The sequence below is a fragment of the Oculina patagonica genome, chromosome 10, assembly GCF_052425735.1.
Source record: "Oculina patagonica isolate OP01 chromosome 10, crgOcupat, whole genome shotgun sequence".
NCBI classification, from domain to species: Eukaryota; Metazoa; Cnidaria; class Anthozoa; order Scleractinia; family Oculinidae; genus Oculina; species Oculina patagonica.
The window spans coordinates 3724414-3751315 of record NC_135767.1 but is presented as its reverse complement, the minus strand read 5'-3'; the positions used below and the strand labels follow the sequence as shown (position 1 = coordinate 3751315).

Here is a 26902-nt window from a genome sequence, read left to right as displayed (position 1 = left end):
GAAACCTGAAAAAAATACCCCAAGGCTTAGGAGTGGATGAATTCTTGTTACTTGCGTTATATAGTTAAACATCATCATTCCTAATCTCGGGTCAAATGGATCTGAATGAATATGACGCTCACATTGAATTGTACAACACGCACTTATAAAGAAGGTAAGTCCTACATAAAAGCACCAAGTATTGGCTCTTTGGCTGTTTGTTGACGGACGAGGTAAAAACATTCGGACATCATTCTTGATGGTCCAGGTCGAAAGGTTTCTCAACCACAGGAAGTTGTAACGTACAACTAATTGTCCGACAAGATGACCGCCAACTACACCAGAATAAGTCCCGATCAGGAATCTAAGAACTGATTGATCATGAAGGCAAACCTCTTCAGTAATAAACATGCCCAGGTAACCGCCGCCCACACGAAACACAGACGATATCAGAATTTCTGACACTTTATCGTAATACTCTCGCCATGTAATGACACCGTCCTCCAATTCCCTCCAACAACAGTCGAGATCAAATTCTACATGCTTGATTTCGACAACAGTTGTCGTTAAAAGAGTGATACCATTTTGCAACCCAGGCTTACCCCAAGGGCTTTCGACTCTTCCTTCCTCTTCAAGAACAATCCGGTTGTAGACGATATTCATAGGTACATGCCTGGGTACATGTCTGCCGAGGGTAAATAATGGAGCTTTAATGACTTCCCAGCACGCTGTACGTTCTGGGGTCGCCTGCAAACTCAAATTTGCGCCACAAATGCACCACATGACGAAATTTTCACAGTTGTTTTGGGTCAAATCGTAACGTTTTTCACCCTCTCTTGACTGTGACCTGCAAAACACTTCTTCTAAACTGTACCTAGATAGATTATGCTTGTTTTCTTTCCCCTAGTTTGCTCCGTGTAATGTTGTGCCTTTTTCGGTTACCAGGTTCTTTGTCCAGAAAAATTACTGTGCTCACTGTGCTCCGGACTAAAAGTGCAGTGTATATGTCCCCAGTCTTTCCCCGACATGCTCTTGAAAGAAAAATTGTGATATAACCCTTGTCATTTGACAACGCTTATTGCAGGGCGCATTCTCTTAGGACTATTCTGGCTCTTTTCTTTCCGGTTTAGGAATAACAGAACGCTATTCTGGAAACGGAATACTGGTGGCAGAGGTGACCTGAGAAATTGTTGTATCTTCGCAGGCGCGACGACCTGGGGTGGTTGAGGTGGCCGGCCGCGTTTGATTTCCCGCCAAAACTATTCCATACCTATCGGAAGCTTATCGGAAGCAGAATGGACGGAATTTTATTTCGGAAGGTCCCAAAAGAACGCGGTTTTCGTCAATTCCGAATATTCCTCTAGCTTCCTTCTCTTCCTGGTCAGTTCTCGAAAGGTAGGTAAGCTTATAGTTTTTCTCTCAAATACGATTAAACTATAATACAGTATCCATTTACACCAAAGCTAAGACTGTGTAGCTAAACACGGTTTAAAACTGTTTTCAACATGTCTTGAGAGGTGCTAACTGATAGATAAGCATAAACAGCACATTATCAAAAATTACATTGACTTTTAACTCAAAAGTAGTCGATGATTTCATCACAAGGGTTTTACTTTTCATCAGCCGGAATTTCGGACAAGGCTACTGAATCCGAAGCAGGGAAACAAACACTGGGTATGTATGGCAAGCCCGATGTCAGTAAAAGAAAACATTTCTTAGTTTAGAGTCTTATTTTTATTTACAGTAATCACACTGTCTAATCTTTTTACAGCAATTTTTGTTCGTCTATTTCACTAACAAACACGATGAACAGGTAGCTTGGATTACTTACAGTGTAAAAGAAATTTCATTATTCAATTACAGCAGTCTTTGTATATTATAATCAGTAAATCACTCTTCCCTTTGTAGTTATAAGATAAGTTATATTATTACTTATATTCTTACTTACTTATCGTAAGATAAGTAATATTATGCATGTAGTAATATAAGGTAATCATATTTTAGTTTTTTAAATCAGGAATATTAAATACTTTTAGCTAGTAACAGATCAAGACGCACCACGTTGATACGCTGCTGATATACCTTTTACTTAGTTCGTTCGTTCCTTCCTTCCTTTCTTCCTTCCTTCCTTCCTTCCTTCCTTCCTTCCTTCCTTCCTTCCTTCCTTCCTTCTCTTCCTTCCTTCCTTCCTTCCTTCCTTCCTTACTTACTTACTTACTTACTTACTTACTTACTTAACTTAATGTACGAGTAATCGCCATAAAAGCGAGATATGTCCAGAAATGCACGCAACGACGAAAATGACGAATTTGGCGAAATTTCGCCAAAGTCTAAGATTTGAGCGAACGAGCTCGAGAGGAGGGGTACCACGAAAGCGGCGAATTCGACGAAAACGACGAATTCGACGAAAATGACGAATTTGGCGAAATTTCGCCAAAGTCTAAGATTTGGGCAATCGAGTTCGGGAGGAGGGGTACTTGGAATGCAGGGAATTAGATGTAAATGTTCAACTTGGCACAATTTTGTCAAAGTGTGGGTCAATATATTGTTTTTTGAAATCAATATAGTTTGAAAATTGTTCCTTGCCTAAAGGCAGTAAAGTATTTTTATTCATTTAACATATTAAAAGTGGTACATTAACTTGAACTTTCGTTTATAGCTTTTAAATTTGATGAAATTACACTAGAACAATAAGTATTTTGTCTTCAAGTGTAAATTGAACAATTGAACAATTTCATCAAAGTGTGGATCAATATACCAGTAATGTTTTTTGAAATCAATATTTTGAAAATTGTTCCTTGCCTAAAGGTAGTAATAAAAGTATTTTTATTCATTTAACATATTAAAACTGGTTCATTAACTTGAACTTTTGTTTATAGCTTTTAAATTTGATGAAATTACACTAGAACAATAAGTATTTTGTCTTCAAGTGTAAATTGAACAATTGAACAATTTTGTCAAAGTGTGGATCAATATACCGGTAATGTTTTTTGAAATCAATATTTTGAAAATTGTTCCTTGCCTAAAGGTAGTAATAAAAGTATTTTTATTCATTTAACATATTAAAAGTGGTTCATTAACTTGAACTTTTGTTTATAACTTTTAAATTTGACGAAATTACGCTAGAACAATAAGTATTTTGTCTTCAAGTGTAAATTGAACAATTGAAAAAAATTTAAGTTTAGGCTACAGCTGGCGTTGATATCATAAAGTCAATTGTGGACCCTGTTTTAGTTGACCTTTTAAAATAAAAGAATTGTCACTAATGTTCTTTGCTGGTGCCTTGTGAATCATCCACTCTTTGGCGCTTGTTAGGTGGTGGATGATCCTTTCCTTGACTTTGCTCATAATGGGTCATGGATTCCACCGCAAGAGGATGCTCGTCATTGTTATAAGCACCATTATATGCCTCTAATGTAATGCCAAGTTGTTCGAGGCTTAAGAGAAAATCTGGCATTTCTTCATCACTGAGGATGGTACTGTCCTTTTTAATGAAGAATGCCAACTGAAATGCAATCAAGATAAAAATAAATTTAATATTTCAGAGAAGATATTCCTGATCTGGGGTCCAGCACATTATCCGTTAGGCTAGTGCCCCCCCCCCCCCCATCCACAGTAAGAGTGTAAAATGTTCAATGTCAATAATTCAGCAAGCCTTTTAGACGCTGTGTAATGATAACATTTCATTGTTTTTTTAATTTTATTATCAAGGAATAATTCTTGGAGACACAATGTTTCATGGTTAGTGCACTCTGAATCAAACAAACTTTTCTTAGATGCATATAATTGTTCATGTTATGGAAATTGGGATAAGCTTTGGTCAAATGGGCTTCAAAGCTTGGCTGTTATGTAGGCTATATTTTACTTTTTCAAGTGGCAATTATTCAGGGTTATCATTTAGAATTGTAATAGCAGGAGAATGGTGTGAAGTAACTGGAGGATGATTTTTAAAGGGTTCCACATGTTAATAAAAAAAAATAGGTACGGGCCTTTGAAATTTAGCCAGAGAATTCTACATAGTAGCGGGAGATTTCTCCGATCTCCGATGCCTAATGAACACCCTGATTATTGTTAGTTTAATTCATTGGTTTGTACTTACTCTGCTTTTGCTGAAATGAACTGCACCAAGGTTTTTGTTTTCCAAGGCAGTGAAGACCATTACAACCTTTTGTTTTCCACCATCACGACGGAACTTGCTGACGTTGTTCAGCTTTGAAGCACTGACGTACTTTCCAGGGTACGTCAATACCATTTGCTGGAGTCTGTTGTCAGCAGTTAGACCTGTTGTTGTAGCTGAAGTTGTTGTAGATGCAGATGCTGTGATTCTGCCATCCTTTACGTCTCTCCCTGCCAGTAGTGCTGTGTGTTCTATGCAGAGTCCAATCATTTTGATTGATGCCTCCTGCACTGTTTCTGGAATTTGATTTGATAAACGTGCGGGCAGTGGGCGTTCTTGAAATAGGGCATGGAGTGGCAATGCCAGGCGCAGGTACTGTCCTTTGGCTTTTGAGAATAGAGCTGCATGGCATGAAATAAATTTTAAAAGATATTGGTAATATGCTTATTTAAGATTTGTCATGGCAACTGTTGTTTATATCAAAAAACCAAAAATGTACTAATCATGTCTTATTTATCAAAATCAACTTTGGGAGATGTTAATATTACCCATGGCACCATTCAGTCTTGAATCCTGAATGCAACACATTAATTTAAATAGCTGTATTAATGAATTACTTTTGTAATAATTAACTAATTAAAAAGTGATTCCATGGAATTGCATTGTGAATCCTATCTTCATTGCTTAAGAGATTCGCAAAATTGTCAAAGTGAGAGTTGTTATGTTAGGTAGCACTTTTTTGACAACAACGTAATGGTATTGGGAATTTCCCTAGCCTATCGAATGACGTATAGCATGATTGTGAAGGGAATTTTTCTTCATATCTCCAAAATGCTTTCTATGACACAGCCCCCCAAAAAAATTACGCTAATAGAGAAATGTTTCACAATAAATTTGTTTAGTAAAAACCAAACGATTCGCAAAGATTTAAGTAGGCGATTAATAGCTTTAAAACATTACGTGATGCGATGTCTAGCCAATCGAAAGTGAAACTTGTCATGTCAACACATTCTTTGACACCAACATAATGGTATTTAGTTACAGATTTTAGCCCGCTAAAGTATATTTTTCTTTCAAAGCATCAACATTTACTATTTTCTTTGAGGCAAACGCTTCAAACTAGAACTTTCCACGCTAAAACATGCTAAATAAATTAAGACCAAAGAGTTATAAAGTTTCTTCTTAGTAGGTGATTTCTAGCTTCTAAAAATTGCGTGACGCGTGACTGGATGAACGGGCCTGCGGGGGCATCAGTCTGGTCACTGAGAAAAGAAAACTAATTGCAGAACGTGAACTGTATGCGCAGTTAATAAATTAAAAATACATTTCATAAGCCCCCCTGGTTATAGGCCCATCTAACTGGAAACAAAGAAACAAATCTGGTTATAAGCCCCCTTCCTACTACTGATTAACAGTACTGTCTGAACATGGTTAAATGTTGCTTTATTTTGAGTTTTTAAGTTAAAAACGTGTTTCAACTTGATTAATTAGTTCAGTGTAGAAAATTTCATCAGAAATCTACGACGGGTTCTTTTACTAGGGAATAACCTTCAGGAAACTATAGAAGCTGAGTTTGATACTTACCACAAATGAAAGGATCGTCTAAGCACTCTTTCTCCAAGATGTCTTGACACAGATCATATGCTGTAGGGTACGTTCTGTTTTCATCAGTAATTTCAAGTTCATAGATGTTTGGTTGGGTGGCTGTTCCTTTTGACCCCTTCAATATTTGTATGATAATATCCTCTGGATGAAAGAAAACAAAATTACATTGTTTGAGTTGGAGCAGCAACCAACTTTTTCACATCAGTTTACTCAACTCCCTGCAATTTAAAATCTGTTGTAATAATCCTGGTTTTGATATGGGTATTGAATTTTAGGTTTATTCTATTTTGTTTGATGTTAAACTATGATAATTTGAATTCCATGGTTCAAAAGTTTTCATTTTAAACACTTGTTAGAAGTTGTTTACCATAAGCTAAATAAGATATAAAACATGCTATGCAAAGTCCTTGAAGAGTGTTGAATCAGTTCTTATAATATATTACAATGATACCTTTATACATTATTATTGCATTGATAGTTAAAATTGGTGCCGATAACGCTAATGGTCATTTTATTTTGGGCTTACTTCATAATTTGTGAAGTTCTGAAAGGTGCAATTGACTGTTAATTATATTATTTATTGTTAGTTGATGCAGCTGTCAATTACCAAGGTGAATTGTGAAATTTGTGGATGCCTCCTTTAATTCTTCATTTGCTGACTTTTCCAATGAAGCAAATTTGCTGAAGACAGGCTTTGGAAAGATCCACAAGAAGCGTGAGGCCAGACCCTTGTCCACGTTATTCTTGTCTACAATGAGTGGAGCTGCTGTTGTTGGTTGTGTCATCCCACAAAGCGTTAGGCATGTACGTTGCATTTTAAAATTGGCATTACCAGACACTATAAAGTAATGGATATTTGTTTAGTTAACTTAAATTAATATTGTTTTTATTAATTTTATTATTCCCTCACTGCACTACCGTTACCGTTACCGTTACCATTACCGTTTTCCAGTTTGGCTACTATGCTCTCGATTAGCTTTGCGAGAGTTTTAGTGCTTGTTTTTGAGAAGAATTTTGCGATAACATGCCCACTAAGAAGCCCAAGCACAGCTCCAGCGAGACCTCCAAGAATTGGAATGGGTATCACCAGCTGACCGATAAACATTCCCGCTATACTCCCACCACAGCGACAAAGTGCCAACAGCACTCTATCAGTCACTTCCTTGATAAATTCCTCCCTGGTTTGAATAACTCCACTTTTCCTTTTCTTCTTCGCCTCGTAAATGCCGTATCCTGCCATAACGACCTCAACTAGCACAGTCACTGCCGCGCCGACGCCGAGTCCAACCACTGGAAGAGCTTTTTGAGCTTGGCTTACTGCACCGCGCGCCGCGCCACGCGCTGTACCCTTGCCAATCGCTACGCCGACGTCGTCGATGAGGTCAGCACACATTTTGGGAATTTGCTGTACGCCGTGCCAAATTGCCCTTAGTATGGCACGAGCTGTCTCACAAAGAGTTTTTCGTACTGGCGTCGCCTGCAGAGTGATGTTTAAATTACATAAACACCACATGACAAACGATTCACAGTTATTCTCGATTATGTCAAACAAATCCTCGCCTTTCCTTTCCTCGGCTCTCGCGATGATTTCTTCAATAGAATACCGTTGCAATTCCTCTGGCCACACGACTCTTTCCACTTCCCTTCCCTTCGCTTGGAGTTCGTCTTCGTTCTTGATGAAGTCTTTGTGCGGTAATGTCATCTCTTGTACTATTCCCAACTGTTCAACAGCGGTACCCGAGCCAAGACCGGTAGGAATCATTTGCGCTATAGCATTATTCGCTGTGTTGTAGTAGTGGGTGATCTTTGGTCGCCCACAGTCAAATCCGACGCAAAGGAAATGATGTTCGTATTGAACTGACCCACCAAAGGGAGAACCTTTCCTTACTAGGTGGTCGCCTACTCTTATGTCAGAAAAACGGTGAATTGGTTCACTAGCTTGGAGATGCCATCGAAGAAGATGGTTCCGCTCTTTGCTCTTAAGTTTCTCGATATCTTTCCAGATGTAAGGCGCTGAACTTAAAACCATGTCGACCGTAAAATTGCAAAAAACTGCTAGCAAATGCTTGCAACTTTAAAAGACTGTTACCTGAAGCTCGGGTGGCTTTCACTTATATAACATCACAACATAGTAACAAGGGGGTTTCCCTCTTCAGTTTATTTACATCGATAAAGTCACTAGCTAAAATAAGCTTATTTGCTGGCTCTGATTGGTTTGAAAATTTACTGACGTCAAAAGCTGGGTTCGCCCGACGCATACATTATTATGAATAATTAAATTATCAATGTTTAGTGTTTATCAGGCTACCGACAATGTTTACTCACGCTACTAAGTCATTCGATAAACGTCTGCGTATTTGGAGAACATTTTTCACCGGACTCGAATGCGACGATAGAACACGAATCCAATGTGAATGCACTGCATGGTAGCAAATCAGAGGCGGTGTTCGACAAATGCAGACTGCCGCAGACCCACAGACAGTGCAGACTTGCACTCCGGTTGGCCTGAATAGCGCTCCGGGCTGTAGAACACTCCGGTTAGCCTGAAAAACGTTCCGGTGTTGCAAGACTGCAGACCTGCAGTCTGCATTTGTCGCACACGGAATCAGAGAACGGGTGCCTTGATCACAAATCATGTTTAGGTCAACAATGACCGGAGAAAATAGAGAAATTTGTGAAACGAGAAGAGGTAAAAAGATAAAGGGAGAAACCACCATTCAGACACGAAACACGTTTGAAGCCTTAAAGTGGGGCCTTTTAACGTAAGTCACGAGAATGTATCACCCTCACCACGATTCCGTTCGATTTCAGTAAAGAATATTTGACAAAAGATTCACTGACATGAAAATAAATCGAAATGAATATAAGCAGCAACAGCTTGGATATAAATGGATTTCCATTGCAAAAGGTCAGACGAAGACCTCACCCAAACAGATGCCAATGATGTTTGCGTTGTAATGTAAGTGTAGTAAAACTCTAGTAAGGCTTTAATATTTCAAAACAATCGGTTTTCTGCTTTCGTTTTAAAAAAGTGGACATTGGGGTTGCTGAACACCGCAATAACAGAGAGGCGCAAATAAAAGCTTGCGTGTGGCCATTTTTAATGCAATAAAAATTGTTTTCCTTTTGAGTAATTTTATTGCAATTCCAACCTCATGTATGGCTTAAACCTTTCAAAGCATGGTATTTCTTCCTTCCCGCAAATGAAGTATAATTGATAATTATACTTGCCCTTGGCTCTCCGAGGATGTGCATGTAAACAAGTATACATACCTTATTGTTACTTATTTTCGCGGGACTTAATTTTCGCGATTTTCGCGATTTTCAAAAAATCGCGAAATTTAAGACCCGCAAAAAAAGGTTCTCGCGAAAAATAACGACGCGAAATATAATACCCTTCTATATAATTCGTTATAAATATTCAACGTTGCCGTCAGTTTACTACTTAATTACCTTGGTATAGTCGTCAAACTAGCTCTACTTTGTTGCAAAGGAACATGTCAAACTGTTTTTAAAGTTTTGTTTTGTTATATGGTTTTGTTCAGTGTCATTTGAAACTGTTGCAGTGGAAAATTAAAATCAGTTGGACCAATTTTGAGACTTACTGTTTGTTATTGTAGACCAGTATTTTGACAATTTTCGCGAAATTTAGTTCCTGTAATCGTATTTTTTTGGCCAAATCGCGAAATTTAAGTCCCGCGAAATATGACCGTTCCATTTTCGCGAAATTAAGTGCCCGCGAAAATAAGTAACAATAAGGTAGTTTGGGATAAATCATTTTATTTACTTTTAACTCAAAGGTAGTCTGACAGTGATTTCAAGGGGAGGATATTAAATGTCATCAGCCTGCGGCTGCGCCAAAACTAAACCCTTGGTTAAGTCCGGGGTTAAAGTACGTCTGCGACGCAGGCTATCCTTAAGCAGAAAAACCTAGATACTAGTATGTACTTAGTAAATAAACCCTTTCAGGCGGCTGGTATATTGAAGGATAATGCCCAAGGCTGAAAGATTGTCGAAAAATGAACAGTTCGCTTCGAGGGCAACTGTGAAATTTTGAGGACAATCCTTCAGCCAAGGGCATTATCCTCCAATATACCAGCAAGCCAGGGAGAGGTTTATTTATTTTATAACCCTCCAATTGATTTCTACAACGCGCTTTATCGCCAGTAAATTTATAGGAAAAAACCTACGTAATAAACCCGGCGTAACTGTGGTAAAAAACAAATGTAAGTTGAATGGTTTACGTGATTTTTTAACTCTGTGATTTCATTAAAAGTTAGAGTTGAATAACATGAATTCATCCGTTTGTTTTGTGCTTGCCTACAAAATCGGGCGACGGATATCAAATCGGACGGGGTATATTTGCTGATACCCGTCTTCCGATTTTGTACCACGTGATGCGTTTTGTCCAATGAGCGCGCGCAAAAAATAATGGGTGGGTTATAAAAGTGTATATGATTTCCGTTAGATGGCATTTCACATTTTCCACTGAAGAAGGGGCAGTAGCCCCGAAACGTATGGAAACATTTTACAACCATCTGGCGCATTTTTCATTTCATTTACATTTTAATTACCGTTTCAATTCACTAGTATGTGGTAGACCTGAATTACTTAAAGGAGCTTCGTCACGGACAACACATCTTGAAAAAATTGGCAATTATTTCAAGTTTAATTATGTTTATTAGTGAACTGGACTCACTACGCTCAGGTATGTGCACTTTGCTCATCTCCAGACTGAGGTAACACACCAGCCTAGCAGTGGACAGCTGTTTCGTCCTCTTTGGGTCTCGTCAGCACTGCGTAAGGCATGGTCGTAATCTGTCTTAATCTTAATCTTCGTCAGTCGAAACCATCCGGCCTTGTGAATTTTTTTACATCTTTGATGTTTTTCTACGCTTCAAACCTATTAATTGAGGTTTCCTTCGATTTGAAAGTAATCAAAAAAATGACTTAAAATACCGTGACATAGCTCATTTAAAGAAGGAGTCTAATTGTCATAAACTGTAATCACATCAATTTTTGTACTTCGTCTTTTTCACTGGCAAGCACGATTATCAGGAAACTTAGATTTCTCAGTACTGATTTGTATATTATAATGTAAATCCCTCTGTCCTTTGTCGCTTTAAAATGAAGAGTCCAGCCACGTAGATACCCTGCTACCATACCGTTTACTTCCTACCTATCAAACTACCTAAAAACCATAGTAAAGAAATTTCAGAAAAATTCTTTTTAGTGTCAAAAAAATCAATATTAACATTGACTGTTTATTTCATACCTAAAAACCAACCCTAGCTACCCACAAACCTTCTTCATCCTTAGAAGACAGCTGCAGTTGCTCTTTGTGTTGACTGTAATTTTTAAAGACCTCTTTAATTGTAATTTTAGATAGCTTTTAATTGAAATTGTTAATACTTCTTAACTAAAGTTATATTTATATAGATTTCTTTTTATTCATTTCAAAATCAAGTTTTGTACATGTATACACTTTTTACCTTTTTAAAACGTTTTTTATTTTTAATTTTTAATTTTTTTTTAATTTTTTTTTTACAAGAGCGTTTTAACGAGCTACGCTCGGCTCCTGAGCTCTTCGCGGTGAAATAAACTATGTCTATAACCTACCTCCTGTCTACTTCGTACGTACGTACTTACTGACTGAGTGACTTCTTGCTTGCTCACTTACTTACCTACTTATAACGAGATTGATTGTATATAAACTCGAGCAATTTACCAGATTCACTTTAAAAACTCAAGAGCCTAAAGACACGGAAACTATGAATGGTGGTCCAATTTGTTAAAAATCAATAAACAAGTCGTATAATTGTGATGCCATCAGGAACTTTAGATCTCAACTTGAAAATGTCAGGCTGATTTTTTCAAGTTTTGTCCTTGTGGACTGGAAAAACACCTTAACATTATTATGGCTCCTTCTTCCTTCAACAACAATTTACATTATATCTCCATCTTGATGAACTAAGTGCATTTCATGTACGAGAAGACCTATTCGCCAATTTTAGTACTTTTCACCAAAAAGCATTAAAATCCCCATGACAGTGTCTCTTTTAACAATTAGTGTAACAAAATCATTGGAATTGCATTCATACGTATGAGCACACTACATCACTACAGTGCACTTCACATTACTCACACTGCACGGCACTGCATTTGGGCTATTTTTTTCTCGATTAGCCGAGCAAGAGATTCAGTTCTTGTTGGGATTACCATTCCAATGATATGTCCACCGAAGAGCCCAAGCACAGCTCCACCGCTATTATTAGTGAGCTCACCGACAAACATTCCGACGATACTTCCGCCCGAACGAGTAAGCGCCAATAGCACAGTATCAATCACTTCCTTGATGAATTCCTTCCTGGATTTAATCAAGACTCCCTTTTTAGTGCAGAATGCACTATTGTGATGGTTTGTTGGGGCTGTCGTCCGCTAAACCCCTAAACCTCTAACGCGCTAAGGCGCTATGGTGTAAACTTTAATAATCAATTAATTAATTAATATCAATTAATTAATTATTTCTGTGAAGGGGGTAGGGGGTGGGGAGCACCTTACCGTACCCCCAGGTAAAACCTAGAGCATATCTACGTTACTTTCATATGAAGATCTCAAAGGTATATATTTGTTTCAGAAAACCCTTTGCTCTCCTTGTGGTACTTCTCTTTTATAGGGCAAAGTACTTTGCACCAAACGCATGCGCAGTTTAGTCAACGTTTTTTCTGGAACTCTCATGAACGCTGCTTGTGTTGCGTGTTTGCGGTAGGATTCCTGCAGACTCTGTGGCACCAAGTGAAAACCGCAAATTAATTAAATTAGATTTTGATTCTTTCCAAGCGCTTTCGTAATTAGGAAATGCAAAAACTTGCACCGAAACTTTGGGCTTGAAACTCCTGATAACCAGGAAACAAATATCCTAGCTGTACTGCGTTTTGAAAAACCTCTCGAAAGAGATTTTTTTTTATTAGATTTGTTCCTTACTTCTTGAGAAACGTCTTTCGTGCAGTTTAAACCGTAAATTAATTAAATTAAAATGAAATATTTGGCTTTATTAAAGAAAGGAAAACAAATGCTATCGATGTCGCCGTGAAACAAAACAAAAACGAACAAATGTATCACGTTACGGTATTTTCAAGGAAAACAAAAGTATCTTGGTACAAACGCACAAAAGTGTTGTGTTACGTTTGCAAAGATTAGCGTAAGAAAAACCAGGGAAGGAATACAAGTGGTGTTTCAACGTCTAGTTGAAAGTAAAATAAAGCAAAAAAAAAAAAAAACACGAACATAAAACATGATACTTTCAATTGTCAACTCCATTGCATTCTGCACTGTCCTTTGAGTCTCTGAGTTCCATTTCTCGTTCGCTTTGTAAACTTTGATTCCTACCATAATAATCTCGAATAGCACAGTCAATGCCGCGCCGACCACGACTCCAACCTCTGGAAGATCTTTTTGAGCTCGGCTAGCTGCACCGCGCATTGTTCCACGCGCTACAGCGCTCTTCAAAACTTGCAGAATCGCGTGCTGAATCAGCTTACAAAATGCATTGCATGCCTCGAAGAGAGCTTTTCGTCGTGGAGTCACCTGCAGACTGATGTTTAAGCCACACAAGCACCACATTACGAATGATTCACAATTGTTCTTCGTCAAATGATAGCACTTCTCACCGCACTCACCCATTCTCTCCCGAGCCCTACGTATAACTTCCGGTACAGAATAGCGCCTTATTTCTTCTGGCCATACGACTCTTTCCACTTCGCTTCCCTTCGCTTGTAGTTCATCTTCATCCTTGATGAAGTCTTCGTGCGGCAATGTCATTTCTTGTATTATCCCCAGCTTTCCAGAAGCTGTTCCTGAGGCAAGGCTGCTAGTAGAGCTCATATCCCAACTAGCTTGAGACGGTGTTGTAATAGTGGATGATCTTTGGCTTCCTTTCACCTTTTTCATCTACTTCAATTCCGATGCAGATGAAATGATGCTCGTATTGAATCTTCCCCGCAGTGGATTTCCTCACTAAGTGGTCGCCTAATTTTATATCAGCAAATTTGTGGATTGGTTCTCTGTCACAAAGAAATCTTTGAAGAAATAGCGACTGATCTTCGTTTTCAAGTTTCTTGACACATTCCCAGAATATGGTTGGTATACTTGAAGCCATGTTACAAACTAGCTAAACTGCTGACAGGTATCAACAGCCATGAGCTATAGAATAAGTGGAGTTTTTCTAAGTTAAAAGCCAATATCTTACCACTAAAGTCTTTTCTTTACTTCTCTGTTTACTACTTTCGTTGTTCGATCACAATACATGAGTAACCGGGCTTTTATTCAACCAAGAAGACCTGGATGCTAAACTAATTTGCATTTGGAGCCCCTGGTCACTCCCCGAAAAAAAGCACCATTTCATGCCTTTGGGGGTAGGTATACCTGCATGTGGACCACTAAGCTAATTTTCATTTGGGACTATGTGTATAATACTATGGGTAGGAAGATAATCCCTTCTTTCGTGTGAAGCTCGTAAGATCCAAAGGTGGCCATTTTCCTTATAACCTTTAAAGAAAATTGAAATAATACGGGCTAGCCCGCTCTTACTAGCTACTTTTCTTTATTTTACTGTCATAATCTGACGTTCTAATGTTAAGAGAAGTAGTGAGTGGAGAAAATAAAGTTTTATCGACTACATTCCAGAAACAGTAGTGGATTCTCCGACGATAATAAATTGCACGCCGCATGCAAATAATTGTATTATATATACGAGTCGAAAACATTAAACAAATAAGCGCTCTTACAAGCTTAAATTCGTCAAAAAACCTGCATAAAAACTAACTCACCCTATGCGGAAATTTTTCTTATTTATTTTATTTCAAAAACTCAGTCGTAAAAGCCGATTTTTCTAAGCTTAAATATTCAAAACAACAATTAGTGAATAGATTTGAATATTCATATTTGTAAGTTGTGACCACACAAACACACGCATAGAGTTCAACGCCTGTGTTTTCCCGTTCATGCTGCACCGGTAAAAAGTCACTCGTTGCTTGTTTAGGCAATTTAAGACAACTCCAGCTTACTTCACTTATCCTATAGCTCATGCAACAGCTTCCAAGTCTGCACAACACTTCTTGCAAATTCTGACTGAACAAGTCACAAGACCACAATCACAAGACTTCTACTAAGCCGATATGGTTTCTTCGTTCAATCTATAAACAGATCGTTGAAGTCATTCGCTATAAATTGATATCAGATAGCTCATTTTCAGGCACTCTTATTGGCTATAAACTCGAGTCAGCTGGAAAATATTCACTTACGAATGTTTTTGTGTTACATCTGTCAGAAGATATAGCTTATCTTTGGTCAAAGGTTAGGGGAAAACCACCTTTCGAATTTCTTGACACGAAACACTTTCAAGCCTTAGCGATAAGTCATTTGTCAGTGAAGAATATACTAAAGATTGTCAAAAGATTCACTGACTTGGAAACAAATCAAGAATGATGATTATAAACGGTAACATGACGGCAAGGATGGTGAGGTCTTGGATATACAGCAATTTTATATCAATTCAACCCTATGAATGGCTTCAACCTTTCAAAGCATAGAATTTCGTCCTTCCCACGAATGAAATAATAATTGCGGAAGCACTTTTGGCTGTCGGTCATTGAACAGATTGCAACTGATTGAAAAGAAGAATAAGGAAATTAGCTCTTATTTCCCGGAAAAGGAGTATTTTTAGATATCACTAGTCACAGCCTTTGAAGGGGTGTGAGCTAGACTATAGTTTCGTGGCACACGGTAGGCACGGGCCAAATTTATCAAATGTATGTGAAAAAGAAAACCAATATATGCTGAAGTACTTTAAAGATGACCGAACAAAGCAATTGTCAACGTATCATGGCATTATAAAACAAGCAGCTACTCTTACGCTATCAGATCAAGGCCTCACTCACATCTAGCAAGTGAGAACTCAGGTATTTAGCAATGAGCAAAAATTGGCCCATTCTTGGCTGTGAAATGTTAGGATTTAGGTGCTGTCGAAACACACAAAATCGTCAGTCAGTGAAGTAGAAAGTATTTTAATTGGAGGGTCTTTATCTGAAAAATATCCCACGAAGTCGGGAGCATAACTCCCTCACCCCACTACAAGCGGTTCTTGCGGAAGGCTTGTCTAGGTCTACAACTTTTATAATCACTTACGCCCCTTCTCAGATTGTGTCTACGGCACTACATACAGGCAAGACATAACCCAAAATAGCCAGAGACAACGACGGCAAAACTCATGAAAGTAACGCCCCATTTCCATGTGGGAATTTTTTCAGTAAAAACAATAACTTAGAGGGGCCTGGAAGGTTGAAATGAGAACTGGGATTTGGGCAATTAGGATTTGGGTCACTGGGACTGGGAATAATAAACAAAAGACAATAGAACTGGGACCGGGATTTGGGGAAAGTTGGAAAAACAATAGGCTGGGAAATGGGATTTGGACAAAATTTGGGCTAGGAAATGGCATTTATAACCCCCTCCCTAAGGACCCTCTAAGTATAATCTTCTTCTACCAAATACTAATAACCTAAAGCGCAAAAGCATGGTTTAAATATATTGCGTGACTCTTGTAGTGCATTTTCTCTTTCACTTCCACTTCCGGCATGACGAATGGCAATGCTCCTTTCCGTCGTGACGTGACAAGGAAGAAGGAAAATTCGCCTTGTGTGAGTTTCTTTACCGTCGGGTTCCGATCGTTCTACGAAGATATTCCCCGTACGTTTTATACATGTTCCGGGGTCTCCGAAGATGTCGTGCAAGCAAACACTGCAAACAAGTATACATAGTTTGGGATAAATCATTTTATTTACTTTTAACTCAAAGGTAGTCTGACAGTGATTTCAACGCGAGGATATTGACTGTCATCAGCCAGATTTCGGACAGATCCTTAAGCAGGAAAATCTAGATACTGGGTATGTGGCAGACTTGTTAAAGAAAGAGTCTAATTGTCATAAACTGTAATTACATTGTCAACTATTAACATCAATTTTTGAACTTTGTACTTTTTTGAAACTTAGGCTTCTCAGTACTGATTTGTATATTATAATGTAAATCCCGTCGTCACGTACATACCCTGCTACTGTACCGTTTCCTCCCTACCTACCTACCTACCTACCTACCTACCTACCTACCTTCCTACCTACCTACCTACCTACCTACCTACCTACCTTCCTATTCGACACGTAGCTACCTACCTAAAAACCAACCTACAGCTACCCACAAACCTACCTGCCTGCTTACTTTATACGTACCTACTTACGTACGTACTTACTGACTAACCGACTTCTTGCTTGCTTGCTTGCTTGCTTACCTACTTATAAATGTATGAGAGTGATTGTATATGAGCTCGAGCACTTTAAAACAATCAACTAATGTAACATGATCCTTGGCTCTCGCATTCATACGTCTGAGCACACTTCATCACTTCAGTGCACTGACCTTCACGCAACTGTACTGAACTATAATGAACTGCACTGCACTGCAGTTCACTTTTACAAGACTCACTCACACTCCACTACACTACAATAATTGTCCAGTTTTTCGGCTATTATGTTCTCGATAAGCCGAGCAAGAGGTTTAGAGCTTGCTTCTGAGATGAATTTTCCAATGAGATGTCCACCGAGGAGCCCAAGCACAGCTCCAACGAGACCTCCAAGAATTGGAATGGGGATCACTATCTGACCGACAAACATTCCGGCGATACTTCCGCCCGAGCGAAAAAGCGCCAGTTGCACTGTATCAGTCACTTCCTTGATAAATTCCTCCCTGGATTCAATCAAGACTCCCTCTTTCCACTTCTTGTTCGCAAGGTAAATGTCGTATACTGCCATAATAGCCTCGACTAGAATAGTCACTCCCGCGCCGACACCGAATCCAACCTTTGGGAGAGCTTTTGCAGCTTGCCTAGTTGCACCGCGCGCAGCGCCACGTGCTGTACCCCTGCCAATCGCTGCGGCGAAGTCGTCGATGAGGTCAGCACCTATCTTGGGAATTTGCTGAATGCTGTGCCAAATTGCTCTTAGTATGGCACGAGCTGTCTCACAAAGGGTTTTTCGTACTGGCGTCGCCTGCAGAGTGATGTTTAAACCACACAAACACCACATGACAAATGACTCGCAGTTGTTCTTCGTCAAGTGAAAGAGCTTTTCTTTCTTCCTGTCGTCCGACCGAGCCCTGCGAATGACCTCTTGTACAGGAAAGCGCTTCAATTCCTCTGGCCACACGACTCTTTCCACTTCTCTTCCCTTCGCTTGCAGTTCGTCTTCGTTCTTGATAAAGTCTTTGTACGGTAATGTCATTTCTTGTACTATTCCCAGCTGTTCGAGTGCAGAACCCGAGCCAAGACCAGTAGGAATCAGTTGCTTGATAGCGTTACTCGCCGAGTTAAAATAATGGATTATCTTTGGCTGCCCGCAGTCAAATCCGACGCAAAGGAAATGATGTTCGTATGGAATCAAGTCACCCGGCAAGAAAGAACCTTTCCTTACTAAATGGTCGCCTTCTCTCATGTCTGAAAAGCGGTGGATTGGTTCTCTGGCTTGGAGTTGCCATTGAAGAAGACGCCTCTGCTCTTCGCTCTCAAGGTTCTCGATATCTCTCCAGATGTAAGACGCTGAACTTAAAACCATGTCGACCTTAAAACTGCGAAAACTGCTAGCGAATGCTTGCAACTTTAAAAGACTGTTACCTGAAGCCCGGATGGCTTTCACTTTTATAACATCACAACATAGTAACAAGGGGCTTTTCCCTCTTCAGTTTATTTACATCGATAAAGTCACTCGCTAAAAATAAGCTTATTTGCTGGCTCTGATTGGTTGGAAAATTTACTGACGTCAAAATAATTCGGCCTTGTTGAACTCTTGACCACAGCAGCTGTAGCTGGGTCCGCCAAGGGCTTTCCACAAGTTTCTCGAGATTTCCCAAAAAGTTACCCGTAATTTCTCAAAAAGTTGCTCAAAAGTTGCTCCAAAAATCCAAAAAAGTTGCTTCTGATAATAAAAGTTGCTCAAAAGTTGCTCCAAAAAATCCAAAAGGCTGCTTCTAATCAAGAGAATTTCTCTAAATATATGCTTATTTCCCTTTGAAGGTAAGATTTCTTAGCAGTTTCATGCGATTTAACAGCAAAAGAAGTATCTAGGGGACAATGTGTTAAATATCAAGGATTTCTTTAACTGAAAAAAAAAACGTTCAAGATATCAATGACGTCATGTTTGCTGACGAGTTTTGTAATGTTTTAATGCAGAAGGAGCCGAAAGTTGAAACGTCTTCAGTTGTTCCTCGAAAATCTTCGGCAAACTTCGTAAATCTTCGGAAACGTTCGTGTGGCCTTTGAGCAATACTCGGATAATCTTCGGAGATCTTCGGTATGAAAATTGCTCAAAATGCAACAAGTTGCTCGAGAGGAAAAAAGTTGCTCGAAGGGGAAAAAGTTGCTTGAAATGTGAAAAGTTGCCAAAAAGTTGCCGAGCAACTTGTGGAAAGCCCTAGGTCCGCCCGACGCATACATTATTATGAATAATTAAATTATCAATGTTTAGTGTTTATCAGTCTGCTAACAATGTTTATGTCGTAGTCACGCAAAAACAGAAATAGATGGTAGCAAATCAAAGGACGCAAATCCTTTTAATTATAAATCCGGCCTTAATTGTTTTATAGTCAACACTGACGAGAGGGAGTGTATCACTGCAGGGATGATTATAAATACAACCTTTATTTCGTCATAAATCAAACAGTTTTTTCACTCTGTCGGGCGGGAAAGCTTAACAGATTTAGATACAATATGCTTCTAAGAAAGCATTTTAGGAAGTTTCACTGTGATTTCGTTGAACAGACTGTAATATATCATATACCGCCAAGACACTTCCTGTTAGAATATGCTGGAAGACGACTTTTGATCCAAGATAAACTCCAACAAGAATACCAAGAGTTGGACAGGCGGAGATAAACTGCTGATGTGAATAGATACCTGCGAAATTTCCGACAGCTCGAAGAAGCCCCAAAAGCACTCTAACGGCCATTTTTTTTACAATTGCTTTGGAGCATTTCCAATCCATGTGACTTCGGTAAATTTCTTTTCCTAATGAAACAGCCTCATATCCCAGGACCAAAAACACGCTAACGACATGTTCTTTCAGAACTTCTGAAACAGGGACAGTAAATTGTGCCAAAATGCGCCTTAGCGCACGGAGGATGACCACATTGGCAAGGACAAAACACCACTTCTGAAACGATTCGCAAGCCATTTCATAGTTGAGTTTCCGTGTTATTGTCACCTGCAGACTGATGTTCAAATCACACAGACACCACATGACGAATGATTCGCAGTTATTCTCCATCAGATCATAATCTTGTTCGTCGTTCCGCTTCCTTGCCCTCCGGACAACTTCTTCTGCAGAAAAGCGCCACAAGTCATCTGGCCACACGACCCTTTCTACTTCTCTCCCTTTCGCCTGCAGGTCGTCTTCCTTGATGTAGTCCTGTAAGGACGCTTCCTGTATCCGACCCTTCTTCCACAGGGAAGAACCTGAGCCAAAGTAACTGGTTAGTATCATTGGCCATACTTTAGCTTTGGGCTCTGTTTCATAGGAATGGATAATAGTTGGCACTCCTTCATTGTCAAATCCGCTGCAGAGGAAATGATGTTCGTATTCAAGTACACCCTGGGTGCCGCTTTTTGTCACTAAGTGATCGCCCAACTTTATGTCGGAATAACGAGAAATCGATTCTCTGCCTTGGAGCTTGCTTGCAAGGTAACGACGCTGTTCCTCTCGGCTGTCTTTCTCAATTTCTTGCCACGTTTTTATCAGTTCTCTTTGTGCCATGTTGCTGTCTAGCTAGTGTAAAACTGCTTATACTGAAGAACTCAAGATATCGATTGCCTCCTTAAGGCCCCTGTTAGCTTTAAAATGCTATTCAATAACAAGGGGGTTTTCCCGCTTTCATTTTCATTGCAGTCACGATGTTATCAGCGCACATTAGCGCTCTTATTGGCTAGAGTTTGAACGAAAACAAATACAATTCAAAAGCAAAACAAATACCTTTTAGCTGCCGCTTACACATTCAGATCTAGCAGCTGGCGGGGTTCGCGATCAAGTGCTTTGTTTACGCCAAACGATGGAGTCGAGCCAACAGTGGCGTTTCCGTGCCAAGGGGGAGGGGGGTAGCAGGCTGTTGGGGGAGGAGAGGGGGAAGTGGAAGTGGGCCCCTTTCTTTTTTGACAAAAAGCTACGGGAGGGGGTTCTTAGCTCTTAGCTTAGTTTTCAGCAATAAGAGGGGTCCACTATTTCGCCCCTCTCACCCTCCTAGACCCATCATTATGACGTATACTTCAAAACCAGGCGGCGAGTCAGTTATTCATCAAGTCTGTTATAAAGTGAGTAACTCCCGTGTTGTTAGTTTTTAAAGATTATTTTGAGTTAAACGTCGTGCTTACAGGATTGTAATACTTTTCAAGGTTAAATCTATATGTACTATACCTTAATTCTGCACTCTATGGCAAGGTATGTTTCACATTTTACTTTTCTAAACAGACAGATAAATTGTGATTATAATTAAAATACTTTTGTGGTAGTTCCATCTGATTGGATGAAATTCGCCAAGATATGGAATACTTTAAGTCTGAGGTCTACCTTATTACATGATATTTTCGCGACACGTTAATTTCGCGATTTTGAGGTGCGCATATTTCGCGACACTTAAATTTCGCGATTTTGCGAAAATTTTGTGTTTTGAATCACTTTAATTTCGCGTTTTTGAGTAAGGCAAAATTTAAATTTCCTTGGCAATATTACCAAACATGCCATTGAATTAAATAAAAACGACTTCATCAAAGAAAAAAAAGCGTCAAAATTAACAAAAACACAAGGCCGGGACTATAGTTCTCGGCAATAGCAACAACAGAGCAGTTCTCGCAATGTCTACAAGTAGGTCATGCTTGTACGTGCATAAGTTATTGTTCTTGAGTCAATTGACGACAACATCCATTTACATTGAAAATTCTTTCCTTCAGTGGAACTAAACTTATTTTTTCTTGATTACTAACATAATGTGAGTCATTTAATTTTCGCGTCATGTTATGTTCGCGACACTTATTGTTCGCGTCACTTTAATTTCGCGATTTTTTTGCAATCGCGAAATTCGCGAAATTAAAGTGTCGCGAAAATTTCATGTAATAAGGTACTTATTTTTTCATTTTATATTTAAGATATAACGTCACGCCACAACTTTTAAACAAGGTCGTGTAACTTAAGACAAATAAGAACTAACGTTATGTCACCGCAATCTCTGATAGTTATAACTATGAACTTGATTTTAGATTATGACCTGAGTACATCTAACTTGGAGAGGACTGAAACACATCTCGTAGAACTAACAAAATATATACATAAAACACTATTACTCAATTAGTCAGTTTTTCGGCCGTTTTGTACATGTTTTTAAACATAGTGACCCTGGAAGGCTACTGAAAGTGACGACAGGAGAATCGAGTAACAAGTCTCGTTGCCTTGGGAACTTGGTGGTATTATTATCAAACAATATATACCATTGTATACAATGCATTGTAAGCGTAGTCTATTGTAAGCGCTAAATTTTTCTATCAAATTTACAGCAACCTGAACAAGGCTACTAGAAAACTTAAAGCATCAAATATTTAAATCACGACTGTCTTTTCCTTCTTAACTCGGCTAACATACTTGACTCGTAAGAGCCTTGTAAATTCCTTTGGAAGAGCTTTCCCTGCCAAGCGCCGAAGTCGGGCGATATTAGGGCAGAAGGAGAGCGGCCTGACGCAATGGGTGAGATAAAAAAACACTTGCAATCATTATGCCCATTGTGCCCGAGAAAGGTGCATTCTCAAATATCTCAAAGCGAGCTTTTTGTGCTGGTGTCACTTGCAGAGTGATTTTTAAACCACACATACACGACATGACAAATGACTCGCAGTTGTTATTCGTCAGGTGATAGAGCTTCTCACCTTTTTGTCTTGTGACGTCATGACGTAGTCATGACGACACAAGATAATACTACAGGGGACAAGGTGCATTCCATGCGTATTTGCTTTCTGAGGCCGCGGAATTTTCCCGCCATGTCAATATTTTTCCCGCCATGTCAATATTTTTCCCGCCATGTCAATTTTTTTTTTTTTTAGTAAATGCCGAAAAATGCGATCATCAGATTTAAACAAAACAGATGCAGACTTCTCAACCTCAAAGCACTGGAAATCTAGAGATTGAGGTAAAAAAATCTGGAGATTTCAGTAAAAACCGGGAGATTGATCAACTGACGGACAAAAATAACTAAAAGAGTCCTAAAACCAGGCGCTAATCAAGTGACTTGTTACTCTGTTTTTTCGTGAGATTTCTGTTTCTCGTCGTGAGATTGAAGTGAAAACCGTGAGTCTCAGGACAAAATCGTGAGACTTGAGAGGTCTGCAGATGCTGTTTACATTGACAGTTGCGTTTATTTTTAAGCTTTTTGTTTGTTTTTCTTAGTGATAAAAGCAATCACACGAGATTCCCACCATTCTAGTCATATAAGTCAATCTGATAATAACTACCGTTTCGTGAGAACAATGTGTTTTATGATTTTGGTACAGCAATAGGGGAAAAGAATGTCTTAAACAGGATTGCGCCTTACACAACTGTAGGTATGTCGACCGACAATATGTCAGGAAGACCTTTTTTTGCCGTTTCCATTTTTGATTAGATCCGATTTCAAAGATGTAATAGACCGTAGTAGTCGAACCACATGTGTGCCTTTACTTCAGTTGACTAGCTAGCTTAGGCAAGTTAGAATTTGTGCTGATTAAACTAGTTCAAAACAACTGATCCCGTGGACATTATTTTCCTTGTGTGTCTTCAATTTGAGTATTACTCGAAGACACACGCGAAAGGTCAACCATGAAACTTTGCTTGGTAGTGTGCGTGAGTTTATTGAAACGTGAGGCTGAAAACGTTCTTATCAGTCACAGACACAAAACAACAAAGGAGAATCTGTGACTTTGTTGACCTTTTTAAGATATTTAAGAATTATCTGTGACAGATAAATGCTTATGAATCTGTGTGTGTCTGTATTCTTTTTGTGCTGTTATCGGAGTCCTATAACTGTTCAACGGCTACATGCTGGAGTGTACTTTGAATTTAAGTCAAGCCTACTTTCGGCTGCTTGGAAAAATCGCTTTTGATAAGGTGTCGGAAACAAGTCGCGTGACAATAATAAGTACAAACATTATCCGCCTGACAGAAATAGCAACGATCAATTAGTATGAATCAAGATGGACGCTTAATTACCGTGATAGTGATCGGAATGGATACTATTAAGGCATCGATTTCAAAACTTTAAGCACGTAATCTTATACAACAACAACAACAACAACAACAACACACTTTATTTGCATTCCCAATTACAAATGGTATTGCAAAAGTATAGGAAAATAATGATAATAATAATAATACGAATTACATCTAAAGATATGTAAGGGCAAGTAATAGGATCAACTAATTGACAATTGTTGCGATTGTCGATTCATTTCTTAGTGCAAAAGCTTCATGAATGAAGTAACCTAATTTTTTACAGAGAAAGGCATCTATATTATTAAAGAGAAATATAATTTTTTGATTGGCATCTAAAGAACTAAAATCAGAATAATTACTAACAATGTAGTCTATTAGAGATTTTCTAATTGTATCATATCTACTACAATTAAGTACAAAATGTTCTTCGTTTTCAATTTCATTTGAGCTGCAGTTTTGACAGATTCTCAGATGCTCAGGAAGTTTAGGATAAGAATGTCTACCAGTTTCAATTCGTAGGTTATGGTTGCCTACTCTAAGTTTTGCTACTGCCCGTCGATGTTTAAGATTTGTAATTAGTTCTAGTGAGTTAGAGGGAGTAACATCTGTTTTGAAAGTAGAGTAAAATTTCAGTTTTTTGTTACATCTAATCAATTCATGTTGATGCATTTCTAAACCAGTTTTAAAGATAGAAACTTCACGGACAGTTACTCAGAGTTTCACGCACGAAGCGATCATCAGACTGTGTCGTTAGATGCGGTGAAATACAAATTAAACTACGTTCATGGAGGACGGTTGGAACGATCCTGTCTCTGATTGGCCGTGTAGTACTTGTTTTCGTGCCTGCACTTGGTAACAAGCTCAGATCTTTTGTTCAAGAAGGTGTATCTGTCAGCTGATAGTATGCAGAGCTTCTCCGTCAGACACAAATTGCAGCGTGACGGGTTTCCCCTGTAAGCTCTTGCTCTCGTGACAATGGACCACTTGATCGAAAATTCGGTGTTGTTGTCTTTTAGGTCCCAAATCTTATATATATTTTTTAGTTGGATTTTAAGCCTTTCGCGTGAGAACCTTTTGTAGTTGAAATAAACCTTTGTTTTTATCTTTAGCTGTGAAATCGTGAAGTTCAGCGCAAGCATTCAGGACAAAGGTTTCTGAATTGACAAGTGAATCAAGAGTTTCGTATATCGTGTTTTGAATGTCACAACTTTTATCGAGCGACAAAAGTAGCTTTAGTTTTAGTTTAAATTTTAGGGGTGAGGAGTCTAAATGTTTCTTTATGTTAGATGCACGCTTTTTAATTTTCGATATCTTTACAAGCAATAAATAGACGTGAAAAGCGGTCTATTTTCAAATAAATTAAACTCTGAAAAGAGTCACAAGACACTAAGCCCAGAGGGCTTTTGATTTATCCAAAGCTCTGTCAATTATTTCTTGTACAGAAAAGCGCTTCAATTCCTCTGGCCACACGACTCTTTTCACTTCTCTTCCCTTCGCTTGCAGTTCTTCTTCGTTCTTAATAAAGTCTTTGTGCGGTAATGTCATCATTTGTACGACTCCTTTAAGCTTCTTTTTGATATAGTGGATTACCACTGGCTTTCTTTTGCCGTTTATTCCGACACAAAGAAAATGATGTTCGTATTTAATCGAACCAGAAGAGGTAGAACCTTTCCTTACCAGATGGTCGCCTGCTCTCATGTCAGAAAAGCGGCGGATTGGTTCTCTAGCTTGGAGTTGCCATTGAAGAAAAAGCCTCTGCTCTTCGCTCTCAAGGTTTTCGATATTTTTCCAGATGTAAGACGATGAACTTAGCTGAGCCATGTCGAGCGCAAAACTGCTAGCGGATATGTGTAGCCGAGGCCCAAGATTGCGTAAACTTTATATCACTGCATAGTAATAAGGGGGGTTTCCGCTTATCATTATTTACAATGTTAGAAATCACTTGCTTAAAAAAGCTCATTTGCGAGCTCTCATTGGCTGGAAAAATCAACCCACGTCAAAGTAGTTGAACCCTTTTGATCTTGACCACAGCATTTACGTCAAGATAAGCAAATAATATGGTCGACGCCCATATGAGTTGATCGGTATTAATTACTAAGATTGCGTAAATTCTGTAGACCTTTCAAAGCCTCTTCATTTTTCAACGCAAAAGAATGCATGCGATTAGAAGCAACGATTGAAGAAAAATTCCAAAATTCCGCTTTCGGAGCGCGGCGCGAACGCGGCAAGCAGCCGGAGCGCGGTGAGACGGCTGTATTCACAGGCTAAGTCATATGCATGCAATAAATGTCTTGGCAAGACATTGTCAAGTGTTTTTTCGTTTTCTTTTTCTTTAAGTAGGGAGGGCATGAACTCAGGTTAACAAGAATGCAATCGTGGATGTACCACATGGCAGCAAACCAAAGAACGCCTTTACAAGTACTTTTGATCATAAAACGTTTTTTAGTCAACACGTAAAGGGAGTGAGAATGGTGAAGCGGTTTATAGCGCAAATGTCTTTTACAGTAGAACCCCGGTAACTCGAACTCGGATAACTTGAACAACCCCGCTACTAACTCGAATTACCTTTTATTTCCCTTGGACCCACTTTTCATGCAGTCATTTTTACTCGGTCAACTCGAAAACCCCGTTAACTTGAACTGTTTTTCGTTTCCCTTCAGAGTTCGAGTTACCGGGCTTCAACTGTACTTCGAAACGAAAAATAAACTACGCGTGGTCCCCCATTTTTATGACTGTTTTGCGGATGCAACAACAACAACAACAACAAGCTTTATTTGCATGACTGTAAATTTGTTACAATATTGCAAAAGCGTAAACTTATTTAGTAATAATAATAATAAAAATAATAAAATAATAATATATGATGCAAAATAGAACA

At 38.9% G+C, this 26902-nt stretch overlaps 4 protein-coding genes, 1 long non-coding RNA gene and 1 pseudogene across 7 annotated transcripts in view; 1 reads left to right on the top strand and 5 right to left on the bottom strand.

Annotated features, from left to right (window-relative positions):
• Window positions 1-1261: 1261 nt before the first annotated feature.
• The window catches only part of LOC144628429 (uncharacterized), a 40145-nt gene continuing 14504 nt past the window's right edge, over window positions 1262-26902 (top strand). Inside the window, exons 1-3 of one of the 3 annotated variants that reach the window (XR_013566253.1) lie at window positions 1262-1374; window positions 1603-1653; window positions 26365-26440. This is a non-coding gene — a long non-coding RNA (uncharacterized LOC144628429). Of the gene's footprint in view, window positions 1375-1602; window positions 1654-9501; window positions 9549-26364; window positions 26441-26902 lie in introns of those variants that run through there. The other 2 variants (XR_013566255.1, XR_013566254.1) reach the window with 2 other exon arrangements.
• LOC144628753 (uncharacterized) lies at window positions 2865-6535 on the bottom strand. The gene is made up of 4 exons (XM_078486873.1): window positions 6309-6535; window positions 5681-5842; window positions 4079-4497; window positions 2865-3484 (listed from the first exon to the last, which is right to left on the bottom strand). The coding sequence occupies exons 1-4, from the start codon at window positions 6514-6516 to the stop codon at window positions 3242-3244; spliced, it is 1032 nt and encodes a 343-aa protein (XP_078342999.1). The 5' UTR covers window positions 6517-6535; the 3' UTR covers window positions 2865-3241.
• Window positions 6600-8098, bottom strand: LOC144628673 (uncharacterized). Its single transcript, XM_078486807.1, has one exon. The coding sequence runs from the start codon at window positions 7728-7730 to the stop codon at window positions 6600-6602; it is 1131 nt and encodes a 376-aa protein (XP_078342933.1). The 5' UTR covers window positions 7731-8098.
• LOC144628672 (uncharacterized) lies at window positions 10711-13946 on the bottom strand (annotated as a pseudogene).
• LOC144628671 (uncharacterized) lies at window positions 17233-18600 on the bottom strand. Its single transcript, XM_078486806.1, has one exon. It carries the CDS (start codon window positions 18358-18360, stop codon window positions 17233-17235), a length of 1128 nt encoding a protein of 375 aa, XP_078342932.1. The 5' UTR covers window positions 18361-18600.
• On the bottom strand, window positions 19424-20576 carry LOC144627974 (uncharacterized). The gene has a single exon (XM_078486005.1). It carries the CDS (start codon window positions 20551-20553, stop codon window positions 19531-19533), a length of 1023 nt encoding a protein of 340 aa, XP_078342131.1. The 5' UTR covers window positions 20554-20576; the 3' UTR covers window positions 19424-19530.

Coding starts and splice junctions, on each gene's coding strand:
- LOC144628753 (XM_078486873.1), bottom strand. CDS start 6,516: ATGCAACGTACATGCCTAACGCTTTGTGGGATGACACAACCAACAACA. Junction 5,843..6,308: donor AAATTTCACAATTCACCTTG/GTAATTGACAGC, acceptor TCTTTCATCCAG/AGGATATTATCATACAAATA. Junction 4,498..5,680: donor AGACGATCCTTTCATTTGTG/GTAAGTATCAAA, acceptor CATGCCATGCAG/CTCTATTCTCAAAAGCCAAA.
- LOC144628673 (XM_078486807.1), bottom strand. CDS start 7,730: ATGGTTTTAAGTTCAGCGCCTTACATCTGGAAAGATATCGAGAAACTT.
- LOC144628671 (XM_078486806.1), bottom strand. CDS start 18,360: ATGGTTTTAAGTTCAGCGTCTTACATCTGGAGAGATATCGAGAACCTT.
- LOC144627974 (XM_078486005.1), bottom strand. CDS start 20,553: ATGGCACAAAGAGAACTGATAAAAACGTGGCAAGAAATTGAGAAAGAC.